The following is a 16,152-nucleotide window of genomic DNA, read 5'->3' on the forward strand; positions in this document are numbered from 1 at the left end:
GGAGCAATTGCCTGTATTAGTGATGTCACCCCCTAGGGAGTCGACACCTGACTGGATGGTCTTATGGAAGGAATTACGTGATAGTGTCAGCACTTTACAAAAGACTGTTGACGACATGAGACAGCCGGCAAATCAGTTAATACCTGTACAGGCGTCTCAAACACCGTCAGGGGCTCTAAAGCGCCCGTTACCTCAGATGGTAGACACGGACACTGACTCCAGTGTCGACGGTGAGGAAACAAACGTATTTTCCAGTAGGGCCACACGTTACATGATCACGGCAATGAAGGAGGTTTTGAACATTTCTGATACTACAAGTACCACAAAAAAGGGTATTATGTGGGGTGTGAAAAAACTACCCGTAGTTTTTCCTGAATCAGATGAATTAAATGAGGTGTGTGATGAAGCGTGGGTTTCCCCCGATAAAAAACTGCTAATTTCTAAATTATTGGCATTATACCCTTTCCCGCCAGAGGTTAGGGCGCGTTGGGAAACACCCCCTAGGGTAGATAAGGCGCTCACACGCTTATCAAAACAAGTGGCGTTACCGTCTCCTGATACGGCCGCCCTCAAGGAACCAGCTGATAGGAAGCTGGAAAATATCCTAAAAAGTATATACACACATACTGGTATTATACTGCGACCAGCAATCGCCTCAGCCTGGATGTGCAGTGCTGGGGTGGCTTGGTCGGATTCCCTGACTGAAAATATTGATACCCTGGACAGGGACAATATATTATTGACTATAGAGCATTTAAAGGATGCATTTCTATATATGCGAGATGCACAGAGGGATATTTGCACTCTGGCATCAAGAGTAAGTGCGCTGTCCATTTCTGCCAGAAGAGGGTTATGGACGCGACAGTGGTCAGGTGATGCGGATTCCAAACGGCATATGGAAGTATTGCCGTATAAAGGGGAGGAGTTATTTGGGGTCGGTCTATCGGACCTGGTGGCAACGGCTGGGAAATCCACCTTTTTACCCCAGGTCACCTCTCAGCAGAAAAAGACACCGTCTTTTCAGGCTCAGTCCTTTCGTCCCCATAAGGGCAAGCGGGCAAAAGGCCACTCATATCTGCCCCGGGGCAGAGGAAGGGGAAAAAGACTGCAGCAGACAGCCTCTTCCCACGAACAGAAGCCCTCCCCCGCTTCTGCCAAGTCCTCAGCATGACGCTGGGGCCTTACAAGCGGACTCAGGCACGGTGGGGGCCCGTCTCAAGAATTTCAGCGCGCAGTGGGCTCACTCGCAAGTGGACCCCTGGATCCTGCAGGTAGTATCTCAGGGGTACAAATTGGAATTCGAGACGTCTCCCCCTCGCCGGTTCCTGAAGTCTGCTTTACCAACGTCTCCCCCCGACAGGGAGGCAGTATTGGAAGCCATTCACAAGCTGTATTCCCAGCAGGTGATAATCAAGGTACCCCTCCTACAACAGGGAAAGGGGTATTAATACACGCTGTTTGTGGTACCGAAGCCGGACGGCTCGGTGAGACCTATTTTAAATCTGAAATCCTTGAACACTTACATACAAAGGTTCAAATTCAAGATGGAATCACTCAGAACAGTGATAGCGAACCTGGAAGAAGGGGACTATATGGTGTCTCTGGACATCAAGGATGCTTACCTCCATGTCCCAATTTGCCCTTCTCACCAAGGGTACCTCAGGTTTGTGGTACAGAACTGTCACTATCAGTTTCAGACGCTGCCGTTTGGATTGTCCACGGCACCCCGGGTCTTTACCAAGGTAATGGCCGAAATGATGATTCTTCTTCGAAGAAAAGGCGTCTTAATTATCCCTTACTTGGACGATCTCCTGATAAGGGCAAGGTCCAGAGAACAGTTAGAGGTCGGAGTAGCACTATCTCAAGTAGTACTACGACAGCACGGATGGATTCTAAATATTCCAAAATCGCAGCTGATTCCGACGACACGTCTGCTGTTCCTAGGGATGATTCTGGACACAGTACAGAAAAAGGTGTTTCTCCCGGAGGAGAAAGCCAGGGAGTTATCCGACCTAGTCAGGAACCTGCTAAAACCAGGCCAAGTGTCAGTGCATCAATGCACTAGGGTCCCGGGAAAAATGGTGGCTTCTTACGAAGCGATTCCATTCGGCAGATTCCACGCGAGAACTTTTCAGTGGGATCTGCTGGACAAATGGTCCGGATCGCATCTTCAAATGCATCAGCGGATAACCCTGTCTCCATGGACAAGGGTGTCTCTCCTGTGGTGGTTACAGAGTACTCATCTTCTAGAGGGCCGCAGATTCGGCATTCAGGACTGGGTCCTGGTGACCACGGATGCCAGCCTAAGAGGCTGGGGAGCAGTCACACAGGGAAGAAATTTCCAGGGCTTGTGGTCAAGCATGGAAACGTCACTGCACATAAATATCCTGGAACTAAGGGCCATTTACTATGCCCTAAGTCAGGCAAGGCCTCTGCTTCAGGGTCAGCCAGTGTTGATCCAGTCGGACAACATCACGGCAGTCGCCCACGTAAACAGACAGGGCGGCACAAGAAGCAGGAGGGCAATGACGGAAGTTGCAAGGATTCTTCGCTGGGCGGAAAATCATGTGATAGCACTGTCAGCAGTGTTCATTCCGGGAGTGGACAACTGGGAAGCAGACTTCCTCAGCAGACACGACCTCCACCCGGGGGAGTGGGGACTTCACCCAGAAGTCTTCCACATGATTGTGAACCGTTGGGAAAAACCAAAGGTGGACATGATGGCGTCCCGCCTCAACAAAAAACTGGACAGATATTGCGCCAGGTCAAGGGACCCTCAGGCAATAGCTGTGGACGCTCTGGTAACACCGTGGGTGTACCAGTCAGTGTATGTGTTCCCCCCTCTGCCTCTCATACCCAAGGTACTGAGAATCATAAGAAGGAGAGGAGTAAGGACTATACTCGTAGCTCCGGATTGGCCAAGAAGGACTTGGTACCCGGAACTTCAAGAGATGCTCACGGAAGACCCGTGGCCTCTACCTCTAAGAAAGGACCTGCTCCAGCAGGGACCATGTCTGTTCCAAGACTTACCGCGGCTGCGTTTGACGGCATGGCGGTTGAACGCCGGATCCTGAAGGAAAAAGGCATTCCGGATGAAGTCATCCCTACCCTGATCAAAGCCAGGAAGGATGTAACTGTGCAACATTATCACCGTATTTGGCGTAAATATGTTGCGTGGTGTGAGGCCAGGAAGGCCCCTACAGAGGAATTTCAACTGGGTCGTTTCCTGCATTTCCTGCAAACAGGACTGTCTATGGGCCTAAAATTAGGGTCCATTAAGGTTCAAATTTCGGCCCTGTCAATATTCTTCCAAAAAGAACTAGCTTCAGTTCCTGAAGTTCAGACGTTTGTCAAGGGAGTACTGCATATACAGCCTCCTTTTGTGCCTCCAGTGGCACCTTGGGATCTCAATGTAGTTTTGGGGTTCCTAAAATCACTGGTTTGAACCACTCACCACTGTGGACTTAAAATATCTCACATGGAAAGTGGTAATGCTGTTAGCCCTGGCTTCAGCCAGGCATGTTTCAGAATTGGCGGCTTTATCCTATAAAAGCCCTTACCTAATTTTTCATACGGACAGGGCAGAATTGAGGACTCGTCCTCAATTTCTCCCGAAGGTGGTTTCAGCATTTCACTTAAACCAGCCTATTGTGGTGCCTGCGGCTACTAGGGACTTGGAGGATTCCAAGTTACTGGACGTAGTCAGGGCCCTGAAAATATATGTTTCCAGGACGGCTGGAGTCAGAAAATCTGACTCGCTGTTTATCCTGTATGCACCCAACAAGCTGGGTGCTCCTGCTTCTAAGCAGACTATTGCTCGTTGGATTTGTAGTACAATTCAGCTTGCACATTCTGTGGCAGGCCTGCCACAGCCAAAATCTGTAAAAGCCCATTCCACAAGGAAAGTGGGCTCATCTTGGGCGGCTGCCCGAGGGATCTCGGCTTTACAACTTTGCCGAGCAGCTACTTGGTCAGGGGCAAACACGTTTGCTAAATTCTACAAATTTGATACCCTGGCTGAGGAGGACCTGGAGTTCTCTCATTCGGTGCTGCAGAGTCATCCGCACTCTCCCGCCCGTTTGGGAGCTTTGGTATAATCCCCATGGTCCTTTCGGAGTCCCCAGCATCCACTAGGACGTCAGAGAAAATAAGAATTTACTTACCGATAATTCTATTTCTCATAGTCCGTAGTGGATGCTGGGCGCCCATCCCAAGTGCGGACTGTCTGCAATACTTGTACATAATTATTGTTACAAAAATCGGGTTATTATTGTTGTGAGCCATCTTTTCAGAGGCTCCTCTGTTATCATGCTGTTAACTGGGTTCAGATCACAAGTTGTACGGTGTGATTGGTGTGGCTGGTATGAGTCTTACCCGGGATTCAAAATCCTTCCTTATTGTGTACGCTCGTCCGGGCACAGTATCCTAACTGAGGCTTGGAGGAGGGTCATGGGGGGAGGAGCCAGTGCACACCAGGTAGTCCTAAAGCTTTTACTTTTGTGCCCAGTCTCCTGCGGAGCCGCTATTCCCCATGGTCCTTTCGGAGTCCCCAGCATCCACTACGGACTATGAGAAATAGAATTATCGGTAAGTAAATTCTTATTTTTTTTTAACATACTTTTTAATGTTTTATTAAACCTTTCCACCAACCCGTCAGGGGATGGTAGATGGACGTCCTGAGGTGAGTGACCTTAAATAATTTGCACAATTCTTTCATGACCCTTGACATAAATGGAGTACCTTGGTCAGTCAAAATTTCTTTTGGTATTCCCACTCTACTAAAAACCTGCACCAGCTCCCTAGCTATCGCCTTGGTTGTGATAGTGCGTAAAGGGACAGCCTCAGGATATCGAGTGGCATAGTCCATAATTACCAGGATATACTGATGGCCCCGAGCAGACTTTAACAAGGGCCCCACGAGATCCATAGCTATTCTGTCAAACGGGACCTCTATAATAGGCATGGGAACTAGTGGGCTCCTGAAATGGGGTCTAGGGGCATGATACTGGCATTCAGGACAGGAAGAACAATATTCAGACACTTCTTTATAAACCCCTGGCCAAAAGAACCTTTGTAAAACTTTCAGTTTTTTGTTTCTGCCCCTAAATGTCCTGCTGTAACGTGACTGAGCTAAATCTAGTACCGTTCGCCGATAAGGCTGGGGAACTACCAGCTGTTCCACCACATCCTCACCCCTTTTGACAATGTGGTACAAGAGCTCATTACAGATGGCCATGTGGGGATACGTAACCCTGTCACCTGGAACCACAGGTTCCCCATTAACAACCTTAACATTCCCTCTAGCCTTTATTAAGGTAGGATCCTTTAACTGTTCAGACGCAAACAGATCCTTCTTTACCTCCAGGTCAGGCACGCTTTCAGTTCTAACTACTACGTCTCTGTTCCCAGCAAGAGGGTCCTCACTGGACTCCCCATCTGTCACTTCCCCAGCCAAACTAGCAAAGGGTCAGAAAGTTCTGAAGACACACGTGCATCCATAAAATCACCGGTATTATCAACTGGCTCTTCACTTCTCACATCTGTTGATAACCGTGATTCCCACAGTTTCCAAAAATGAGGAAAATCCCTCCCTATTATGGCCTCATGCACCAAGGTGGGGACGAGTCCTACTTTAACAATTTCTGACCCACAACAAGTTTCTATATTCACTTCAGCAGTGACATAATGTTGGGTATCCCCATGTATGCAAGTTACCCCAATAGGTATTTGCTGGACCTTTAAGGGGTTCACTAACCCAGCTTTCACGAGGGTAACTAAACTTCCTGAATCTAGCAAGGCCTCTACCCGGTTACCCTCTAAGAACACGTCACACATTTGTTTTTCCAGCTCAGGTGAAGGTACCACAGTACAGGCTAACCTAGCAAAAAAAGACATTCTGCGACATTCAAAGGCAGCGTCACATTGCATGGGTTCTTGCGTGACTGGGCAATTGGCAATAACATGACCTGGCATACCACACCTAAAACATTTAGCCACACGATTATCAACCCGTTTGGGCAGCATAGACCGTTTTAGCCCCATTGGCCTGTCTCCAGGGCCAGTGTTTAGTCTCTCCAGCCTTGCGTTCTCTTAACCGCCCAGCAATGTTTTCCCACAGAACAGTCTTACCAGTCTTTACTGAAGGGCGCTATCGAGGATCTATGGGTTGCTGGGTGGTCATTGGTAGTACCTCTGCCGCCAAATACCTCTCTACCATGTCCACTAATTGGTCAGCAGTATCTGTGTTTCCATGGCTCACCCACTTGTGCAGGACCACGGGCAAAGATCTCAAATAGCTGTCCATGACAACTCTTTCAACCATCTGCGGACCAGTTAATGTCTATGGCTGTAACCATTTTTTTGTTAGCTGAATAAGGTCATGCATCTGGGAGCGAGGAGGCTTCTCCATGGCGTACACCCAACGGTGCACCTGTTGTGCTCGTACTGACAGCGTGACTCCCAGGCGGGTCAGGATCTCAGTCTTTAGTTTATCATAGTCCCGAGCCTCAGCAGGGCTTAAATCAAAGTACGCTTTTTGGGGCTCTTCTGACAGAAAAGGTGCCAGCAGACTGGCCCACTGTGCTTTCGGCCAGTTCTCACGCTCGGCAGTCCTTTCAAACGTGGTCAGGTAGGCCTCCACATCATCAGCCTCTGTCATTTTCTGCAACTAGAGCTGGTCGGAGCACTAATGGCCATATCTCCAATCCGGGCCGCAAGGCTCTGCACCACTTCTGTTATCCTGACGCTGTTGCCTGTAAAGTTCGTCAATAGCCACCTGCTGCTGTCTCCTATTTTACTCCATTTCCACCTGCTGTTGTCTGTTTGCCTCCTGCTGAGTCACTGTAGCTTGTAGCAAGGCTTTGAGCAGTTCCTCCATGTCGACAGACTTTTCAGGCGGCTTTGTAGCTGCTTTCACCCAGGACATATATCAAATCCTCAGGGCGAGTCTAACTTCACACTGGGCTGTATCTGCATAAACCACCGTTTTCTGCAGGCCTCATAAAGCTGCTGCTTTCACTTATGCGCAGAACGGCATGCTCGCATTCTCCACCAAGTTGTAACACTGTAAGGGTACAAGGTGCCGTTTCCTGGGGTAAATGGCAGCACGCAGCAGCTGAGGATCACACAAGTCCAGTTTCTGGTGCAACTGGCCACAGCCAGTTTTATTATACAGAAAATAAAACAAACACCAAAAGAAAATACCTTGCCTGTCCGGCACTAACTAAACACAAGATGTTCCTAACTGTCTCTAAACAAAAACACAGAGTTCTCCAGTAAACACTGTATAGCTTACTTGTATCAGGAAGCGTGTTTCTCTCACAGAGATCCTGCAGTCTTCCCAGGCAGTCTGCACACATTAATCAGGCTAGAAGCCCTATACGGATCTTGCACAGCTGAAAGCCCTGATTAGCCCTCTGTGAGGCCAAAGATCCGAACTGGGCCCAATGTCTGGAACTCGCCCTATCTCTCTCTCAGGGCCCTTATCCAGCTTTTCCAGCAAACTGAAAAGGTTCTAACAAAACAAAAGCATTTTCCTAGAAGTTTTCATTTTCTAAAACATGTAAGTCAAGAACCTGGGACAAACATACCTGCCCTCAAACACTATCCCAGTGTTCTTGTCACACTATATATGAAATGTCCATTTCTAGCAAAGGTTTTTGAAGTACATACAATATTAGCATATAGCTCTCCCGTACACACTGGCCAATATATCGGCCGTTCTCGTGAACAGCCGATATATTGCGGGTCCGTCGGCCAGTGTGTACGGCCGATACGTCTGTGAACTCCGTAGTTCACAGACGTATCGCGTTGGCCCCGCAGCACAGCCGACGGCCAATATATCTACCGATATATTGGCGTGTCGCTGTGTGTGTACAGCGGTTGGCCGACCGCCCGTACACATGCGGCGGCCGGCGGTGATTGCCAGCTGAGCTGACGTCAGTCCCAAGTCCCCAACGGATCGGACGGACGTCCCCAACGGATCGGGCAGTGTGTATGCTCAACACACTGCTAGATCCGTCCATAGATATATCTGCAGATCAATTGATCTGCAGATATATCTTCCAGTGTGTACCCACCTTCGATGCTATCTTGGGTGCAAATATCTTACCTAGGGCCCCTTAGCCTCTACCACCTCTGACGGGAAGCTGTTGCACTTATCCACTACCCTTTCTGTGAAGTAACTTTACCTCAAATGTCCCCTGAACCTCCCTCCCTCCAGTTTCAGTGCTTGTCCTCGTGTTCTATTGCTTCTCTTACTTTGAGGAATGTTTCCCTCCTGTACATTGTTAAAACCCTTGATATATTTGAATGTTTCTATCATGTCCCCCCTTTCCCTTCTCTGCTCCAGACTAAACATGTTAGATCATGAATCATTTGATTTATCCTTCCCGGTGTGTCTACCCTGTTGCATACATTTTGTGTTATCTGCAAAAAGGCATACTTTTCCTTCAGTACCTTTTGCAATGTCTCCAAGAAAGATTTTAAAAAGCACAAGTCCAAGTACAGATCCTTGGGGTACTCCACTGGTAACCTTTCCGCTTCTGTGACTGTGCTCCCATTTACTACAACTCTGTTTTTTATCCTACAACCAAGTTCTTATTTATTCAACCATCATAGAATCCAATCCCAAGATTTCCAGTTTATTTAGCAGTCTGCGATGGGGGACAGTGTCAAAAGCCTTACTAAGTCTAGATAAGTTACATCTATGCCCCTCTTCCCCCACTTGAGCTATTACTTTAGTCACCCAGTCTCAAAAGTCAATATTTGTTTGGCATGATCTAACCCCCAGTAAAGCCATAAATCCATGCTGTTTGGTATCTTGAAAATTGCTAGATTTGAGAGAGTCTGCATCTTTCTTTTAATTCTTTCCATTATTTTCTCTACTAGTGATGTTAGGCTCACTGGTCGGCAGTTGCTTGCCTCTTCCTTAATTCCACTTTTGTGTAGTGGGATTACATTTGATCTTTTTCAATGCTCTGGAATTACTCCTGTAGCTAGCAACTGGTTGTATAATTCTGTTAATGGTGCTACCAAGACCCCTGTGAGCTTTTTTAGTATCTTTGGATGTAGCCCATCTGGCCCCATTGATTTCTCCGCTTTCTGGTTTGAGAGTTCAGTTAGGACTTCTCTGTAAATGTACTTTTATCTTCCTCCTTTTTATGAATGTCCTTGCAACTTTACTGTGGCCCCTTCCCCTCTCCTTCTGTAGTAAATACAGTGCTGTTACAGTTTGCGTTGTCTGTTCTGCTCAAGCTGATGTCACACTCGAGTTTAGTATCTGTTGGCAGAAAATGCTGCTTTTCAACTTCAATCACTTTTTTTTTTTTTTTTAAACTCTACTAGGTAAAAATGTTCTGTGTAGCTTAAGGTGTGTACACAAGGTGAGAATTATCCTTGCGATTTTGACTATATAGTGGAAATCGCAAGGAAAGTTAGTGCAAATCACAAGGTGTTAGCCACCTTGCGATACCGATGCGGGGTCGGCATCACGAGGTTATATAGACTGTGCAGGCAAGTCAGTTTTGACTATAGAGTACAAAGTATAGTAAAAAATTGGCACTTGGTCAAAATCACACATAGCCAAAATCTCACCGTGTGTATGCACCTTAACACCTGTACATGCATGTCCGTCGTACCTTCCCACATACATCAGTACTATTCATATACCATTACCATCGTGTTCCCTGTAGTTTTATCCCATGCAGTAAATACTCCTAGTCTCTTTATACCTACTGATAGTATGCTAGACAGGGTATCTCCAGGACATCCTCTGACTGGCACTACCACCTAGGACTAAACCAAGAGACCTGTCTCTACTACTCCTTTGCCAAAACTTAACCATTTTTGATTTTTTCTTTTTAAAGGTTTTTTCTTCTTTTATGTAGAGATGAATTTATCAAAGTGTCCATCTACCTTAGGCTGGGTACACACTTGCTGATGTGCATGTGATGTATCGTCTGAACCTGCGGATCTTGCACAATGTCATTGACATCGGAAAGTGTGTACCCAGCCTTAGGGTCTATGTCCGCTGGTGCAGCATTCCGACAGTGACAATGCACATTTAATGAGAACAGATTTGGCATGCAGTATTTAGTCAGCCCTTGCCCCTGGGGGCAGGGTACAAGTAGTAGTAGTATTTATTATCGTCGTCGTCTCCCTCCTCCCTCCTCCTCCATCATCATCAAATGAGCAAACAAGAAAACAGCACTTATAGTACAAGACAATATAGGACAAGTATAGAAAGCCCGGGGTTAGGTGCCATCAAAGGGAGTATAAGATAGTGTAAGTAAGGAAAGGCACATGAGGAAAGAAGCTCTTGCGAGCTTACAATCTAAAAGGTGAGCGGCTAACAGACCGGAGTGACACAGAAGGGGTAGACGGCGAGCATAGACAAGAGGGTTAGGAGGAGAGTTGGCTGGGTTTGGTGAAGAAGTGGGTCTTGAGAGCCCGTTTGAAGTTTTGTGGTGAGTCGGATGGGGAGAGGTAGAGCATTCCAGAGATAGGGAGCAGCACGTGCAAAATCTTGTAAGCAGGAATGGGAGGAGGTAATCAGTTGGCAGGAGAGACGGCGTGCATTAGCAGAGCGAAGAGGACGGGTGGGAATGTAAAGAGAGGTAAGGTCAGAGATGTAAGAGTGGGTGAGGGCTTTGTAGGTGAGTGTGAGAAGCTTGAATTGGATTCTGAATGGGAAGGGTAGCCAGTGAAGGTCCTGCAAGAGAGGGGATGTGGATGTAGTACGTTTGAGGAAGATGAGACGGGCAGCAGCATTGAAAATAGATTGAAGTGGAGAGAGGCATTTTTGAGGGAGGCCAGATAGGAGATTGCAGTAGTCCAGTGGTTCTCAAACTCTGTCCTCAGGACCCCACGCGGTTCACGTTTTCCATGTCGCCTACCAGCTGCACTGTGTATCACCAACTGTCACATTTTAAAAATCTACAGGTGACCTGCAAAACATGAACTGTGTGGGGTCCTGAGGGCCGAGTTTGAGAACCTGCGCAGTAGTCCAATCTGGAGATGACCAGTGAGTGGATGAGGGTCTTGGTGGCATCCTGGGTGAGAAAGGGTCTGATCCTGGAGATGTTTTTGAGATGGAAATGGCAGATTTTTGAGAGGTACTGAATGTGTGGTTTGAAGGAAAGGAAGGAGTAGAGGATTACTCCAAGACATCGCACTTGGGGGCTAGAGGAGATAGTTGTGCCATCAATGGATAATGAAATTGTGGGAGGTAAGGTTATGCGGGAGGGAGGGAAGATGATCAGCTCAGTCTTAGACATGTTTAGGAAAGCGCTGGGACATCCAGGAGGAGATAGCAGAGAGACAGTTGGAGATACAAGTGAGGAGAGCAGGGGAAAGGTAGATTTGAGAATCATCAGTGTAGAGATTACATTTTAAGTCTAAAGAGCTAATGAGCTCACCTAATGAGGATGTGTAGAAAGAAAAGGAGAGGTCCAAGAACAGAACCTTGGGGGACACCTACTGGTAGAGGAAGTGGGGGGAGGTGGAGTCATGAGAGGAGACAGAGAAGGAACGGTCAGAAAGGTAGGAGGACAGCCAGGAGAGAGCAGTATCACACAAACCAAGGGAGTAAAGGATTTTCAGGAGGAGAGGGTGGTCTACAGACAGTGACAAAAGCAGCAGAAAGGTCAAGGAGAATAAGCAGAGAGTAGTGGCCACTTGATTTAGCAGCAAGGAGGTAATTGCAGACTTTCGTGAGGGCAGTTTCAGTGGAGTGCTGAGGACGGAAACCAGACTGGAAAGGGTCAAGCAGTGAGTGGGAAGAAAGAGACAGTCTGGCAGTTGTAGACGATATGTTCAAGGAGTTTGAAGGCAAAAGGGAGAAGAGAGATTGGTTGGATCAAGGATAGGTTTTTTAAGAATAGGGGAGACAAGTGCATGCTTGAAGGCAGAAGGTACAGTGCCTGATGAGAGTGAGAGATTGAGCAGATGGACAAGATGGGAACAGGCAGAAGAAGTGAGGAAGCGGAGAAGGTGGGAGGGTATAGAGTCAAGTGGGGAGGTGGAGGGGGTAAGGACCATGACTTTCTTTCCAGATACAGGGAAGAAAGATGTCAGAGAGGGGGGGGGGGGGGGGGGTTGCTCAGGGGGATGTTATGTCCTGACGAATGGAGTCAATTTTGGATGTGCAGTAGATGGCAAAGTCAAGAGCAGAAAGTGAAGAGGGGAGTTGAGGCGGGGGTGGACAGAGGAGCGAGTTGATAGTGGCAAAGAGGCACCTGGGGTTTGAGGATTGGGAGGAGATGAGGTATTTGAAGTAAGATTGTTTAGAGAGGGTAAGGGCAGCAAAGTAGGATGAGAGAATAAATTTGTAGTGTAGGAAGTCGGCCTTATTGTGCGATTTCCTCCACTGTCGCTCAGCGGTACGTGAGCATTTTTGCAGATATTTGGTGTGCCAGGGTTGAGGTGTCGATCTGCGAGGGTGAATAGTGGTTGGTGGGTGACAGTCAAGAGCAGAGGTAAGGGATGCATTGTACAGGGAAGTAGCTTGTTCAGGGCAGGAAAGAGAGAATAGGAGAGAGCAGTGAGTAAAACAGGGAAGATAGGGAAGTGGTGTCAGTAGCCTCAATGTTACGCTTAGTGATGGTAGTCTTAGGTGGTAAAGATGGAGAAGCAGATAGAGATGTGTTAAAAGTGAGCAGGTGATGGTCAGGGAGGGGGAACAGGGAGTTGGAGAAATCAGAAAGATCACAGCGGTGAGTGAAGACCAGATCCAGTGAACTTCCACTCACATGGGAGGGGGAGGAGGTCCACTGAGAGAGACCAAGAGAAGAGGTGAGGTTAAGGAGTTTAGAGGTAGGTGATTTTGTGGGGTTATCGATAGGGATGTTGTAATCACCCAGGATAATGGAGGTAATGTCAGAAGAGAGGAAGTGAGGAAGCCAGAAAGCAAAGTTGTCAAGGAATTTGGAGGGCATGCCAGGAATGGGGTGCGGTAAGTGACAGCCACTCAAAGATGAACAGGTTGGAAGAGGCATATGTCATGGACCTTAAATGTAGAGAATGTAAGGGATGGTTCTGGTGGTATGAGTTGGTACGAGTAGCTAGAGGGTAGTAGGAGCCCAACACCATGGCGACCCCCAGGTCGAGGGGGTTTAAAGTGAGACCCCCTGCATAGAGAGCAGCAGGAGAAACTGTGTCAGAGGGGGTAATTCAAGTTTTCGGTGATGACTAGGAGATGCAAGGAATTTGAGATGAAAAGGTCATGGGTGGGGATCAGTTTATTACAGACAGATCTGGCATAGGAGAGAGGGAGAGAGTCTGAGGGAGTGATGTGAATGAGATTATCAGGGTTGCTATAGCAATGAGGTGAGAGAGATTTAGAAGACGGGGATACAGAGGGTGTAGTGAGGGTGCTGGCTCCTTGGCTCGGAAGGGACACTGCAACAGTTGAGCATGGAGGGAGTAAAGGTTGGTACAGAGGGATATGAGGTGAGGTAGGGAGAAGAGGGAGGGAGCAGGGCAGAGTGGTGGACGATTGCGCCCAAGGTAGGGTAGAGGTGAATGACAGTGGGGAGACTAGGGGAGAAGGATAGAGGTGGGAGCAGGGGACGAGAAAAGGATAGGGCAAACAAGGAGTGTGGAGTAAATGGAGGTCACTCTTTTGACCCTGATGCATGCACTTGCAGTGAGCACAAGTAAGTGTAGCAGCCAGTACAGCAAACAGTACTAACGCTGGTGAGTAGGTACCAGTCCTGCACATGTGTACATGCTTTTATTAGGGTTAGAAAACTGTTGGTAATAGCATGTATTGTGATGCAAGAGGATCGCAGGCTTGAGACTGAGATCTACTCCTGTATGTTGTAAGAGTTGTATTGTTGTACTTGGTGAATTGAGACATGGAGACATCCGTCTAATGTTTGTGGCCACATCATGACTTTCTACTGTACATCTATTAATAATTGTCCTAAGCTTCCTACGGCGCAGTCACCCATTACAGTTATCTGTATTACCTTGTGTTCTGTACAGAGAAGTGTCAGTGCTGCATTCAGTGTAATGTACTGTGTGCATTGCATCCTCATCGTCTGCCGCAACCAGGTGACAAACGTGTAAGGGTACAGAATGCGGTACTCCTTCATGATACTGAACTGTACCCTTCACAGCTCAGATGACTTACCGTCCGGAGTCTGGTCATATCCAAGACCTTTGTCTATATCATTTCAGCAGGTTGTGCCGATGGAGTGCTCCGTTGTGTCCATGCAGCATTGTCAGCAGGGAGTACTACTGTCACTCTCTTACTATGTGGTTCATATTCAGTCATCCTCAGGAGGATAAAAATAATTCTTTGGTTTGTAGCATTTCATGTGCCGACTGCGTGCATGACCTCTGTTTATTAAGCAGCATGGTGAAGGGGTACCAGATCCAGCAAGCTTGTCTCAGACACCCCTTATGGCTTGCGTGTGTAGTGCCACCTTGTGGTGTCATGTGGTAGGGCTGCTTTCTTACTGTTGTAATCTTTATTTTGGAACAGAAATGGTCAGCAGTCAGCACATCCCGATAGATGACGCAGGGAAAAGGAAAAAGAAAAAGCGAAGGACGAGAGCGGCAGAGGCCTTCACTGGGAAATTTGCAGGTCAATCTATAACTAAACACAGATTCCACTTGTGCTGTGATGAGGAAGAAAGTCACGTACTGTTTACTTTAGAGTGAGGCTGTAAACAGTTTGTCATGGATATGATTGCATCATGTAGACTTCTAATCTATTACTGGTTTACTTTCCCTGGCAGCTAATCATATGTAAAGAGAACAGTAAAGCCCCCGCAAGTCTGATGCAGTACATGGCCCTGATATACAAATATGGAGTTTATACCCCCCCAACCATTTAATATCCTGAGCCATGGATTCCATTGCTTCAGCCAGGGAGATAATGTTCTCCGGGATGAGAGATCGGATGTTTTGCGTTCTTCAGTCCAGTCTAATAAACCGTTGAGTGTGACTGACTTATAACTAGAGGGAATCTACAATACAAGTCTGCCTGTAATCACCAGTCCCTGAGGGTGGCACCCAGGGTGCCTAGCTTCCTGTCCTATAGCCATAACCTTCATTAGTAAAGATTATTGTTGGACATGATGTGTGTGCAGCTGCTGATACTTGCAGAATTATATAAGCACAGACCAGCAGATGACTCAAACTCTGACCAGCTCCGTTACTTAATCACTGATGTTGGCTTATCGAAAGATAGCAGTTACAACCGTACTCACTGTTACACACTGTTTCTCATGGGACAGAGCAGGGTGTCAATACAGTTCACTAGCCTTTGAGTGTACGTAGATAGTGGTGCAGGAACACTGAAATCATTGTGCACTGCAGGTAACCGCAGGTCTCTTTGGAGCTAAGTGAAAGATGTGTCCTCGTCTGTGATGCTCTAATGGGCCCTACACACTCAGCGACCCGCCGCCGAGCTGCCTGATGGCCGGCGGGTGACCCGGTGGCGGTGGGAGTAAAGTTTCGTCACCCGGCTCCATAGCAGTGCATGCTAATATGGACGAGATTGTCCATATTGGCCTGCATGCATAAGCGACCTGGCACCAATGATGAACGAGCGCGGGGCAGCGCATCGATCATTGTTGGTGCATACACACTGAACAATATGAACGAGTTCTCGTTCATTAATGAACGAGAACTTAAATCTTTCTGTGTGTAGGGCCCATTACACCAAGTCTCACACAGTCCTAATGTGGCCCCTGCACATGCTCAGTAGTGATCTCGGTGGCCATCTTGGGACAGGACATGAAGCCTCCCCGGAGGACAGGAAGACTGGAGTTTGTGCAGTAGTGCACTCCAACATTTTTATTTTTTCTCCCTCTAAATACAGTAAAAAAAAAATTTTTTTTTTTTTATTACATCACTTTGGAAGCATCACACACAAGGATTGCAGCAAAGGAGATTAAATATGCCACTGTAACTTTCCCACAATTTCCTGTGTGTTCTAGCTTCTTAGATGTCCCTCATTGTGTGTTTGTGTTTTGCAGACTTGTACCGGCTGACTGACGAGCTGCTTGGAGAGGGGGCCTACGCCAAAGTTCAAGGATGTGTCAGCTTGCATAACGGAAAAGATTACGCTGTTAAGGTGACTTAGCATTACAGTAGAACGTTTCCGGGACTTCTTTCTTTTTTTTTTTTTTTCATACAAAC

General features: G+C 47.4%; 1 protein-coding gene and 1 long non-coding RNA gene across 5 annotated transcripts in view; one reads left to right on the forward strand and one right to left on the reverse strand.

Moving 5' to 3' along the window:
- The window catches only part of MKNK1 (MAPK interacting serine/threonine kinase 1), an 87,165-nt gene that overhangs the window by 31,821 nt on the left and 39,192 nt on the right, over positions 1–16,152 (forward strand). For all 4 annotated transcript variants that reach the window (XM_063939512.1, XM_063939515.1, XM_063939514.1 and 1 more), the window contains exons 2-3: positions 14,489–14,590; positions 15,990–16,087. In XM_063939512.1, the coding sequence (XP_063795582.1) occupies positions 14,489–14,590; positions 15,990–16,087 (200 nt within the window). The remainder of the gene's footprint in view (positions 1–14,488; positions 14,591–15,989; positions 16,088–16,152) is intronic.
- On the reverse strand, positions 8,627–14,494 carry LOC134957536 (uncharacterized). The gene is made up of 2 exons (XR_010186645.1): positions 14,135–14,494; positions 8,627–9,280 (listed from the first exon to the last, which is right to left on the reverse strand). It is a non-coding gene; the product is annotated as an uncharacterized LOC134957536 (long non-coding RNA).

The sequence above is a fragment of the Pseudophryne corroboree genome, chromosome 9, assembly GCF_028390025.1.
Source record: "Pseudophryne corroboree isolate aPseCor3 chromosome 9, aPseCor3.hap2, whole genome shotgun sequence".
NCBI classification, from domain to species: domain Eukaryota; kingdom Metazoa; phylum Chordata; class Amphibia; order Anura; family Myobatrachidae; genus Pseudophryne; species Pseudophryne corroboree.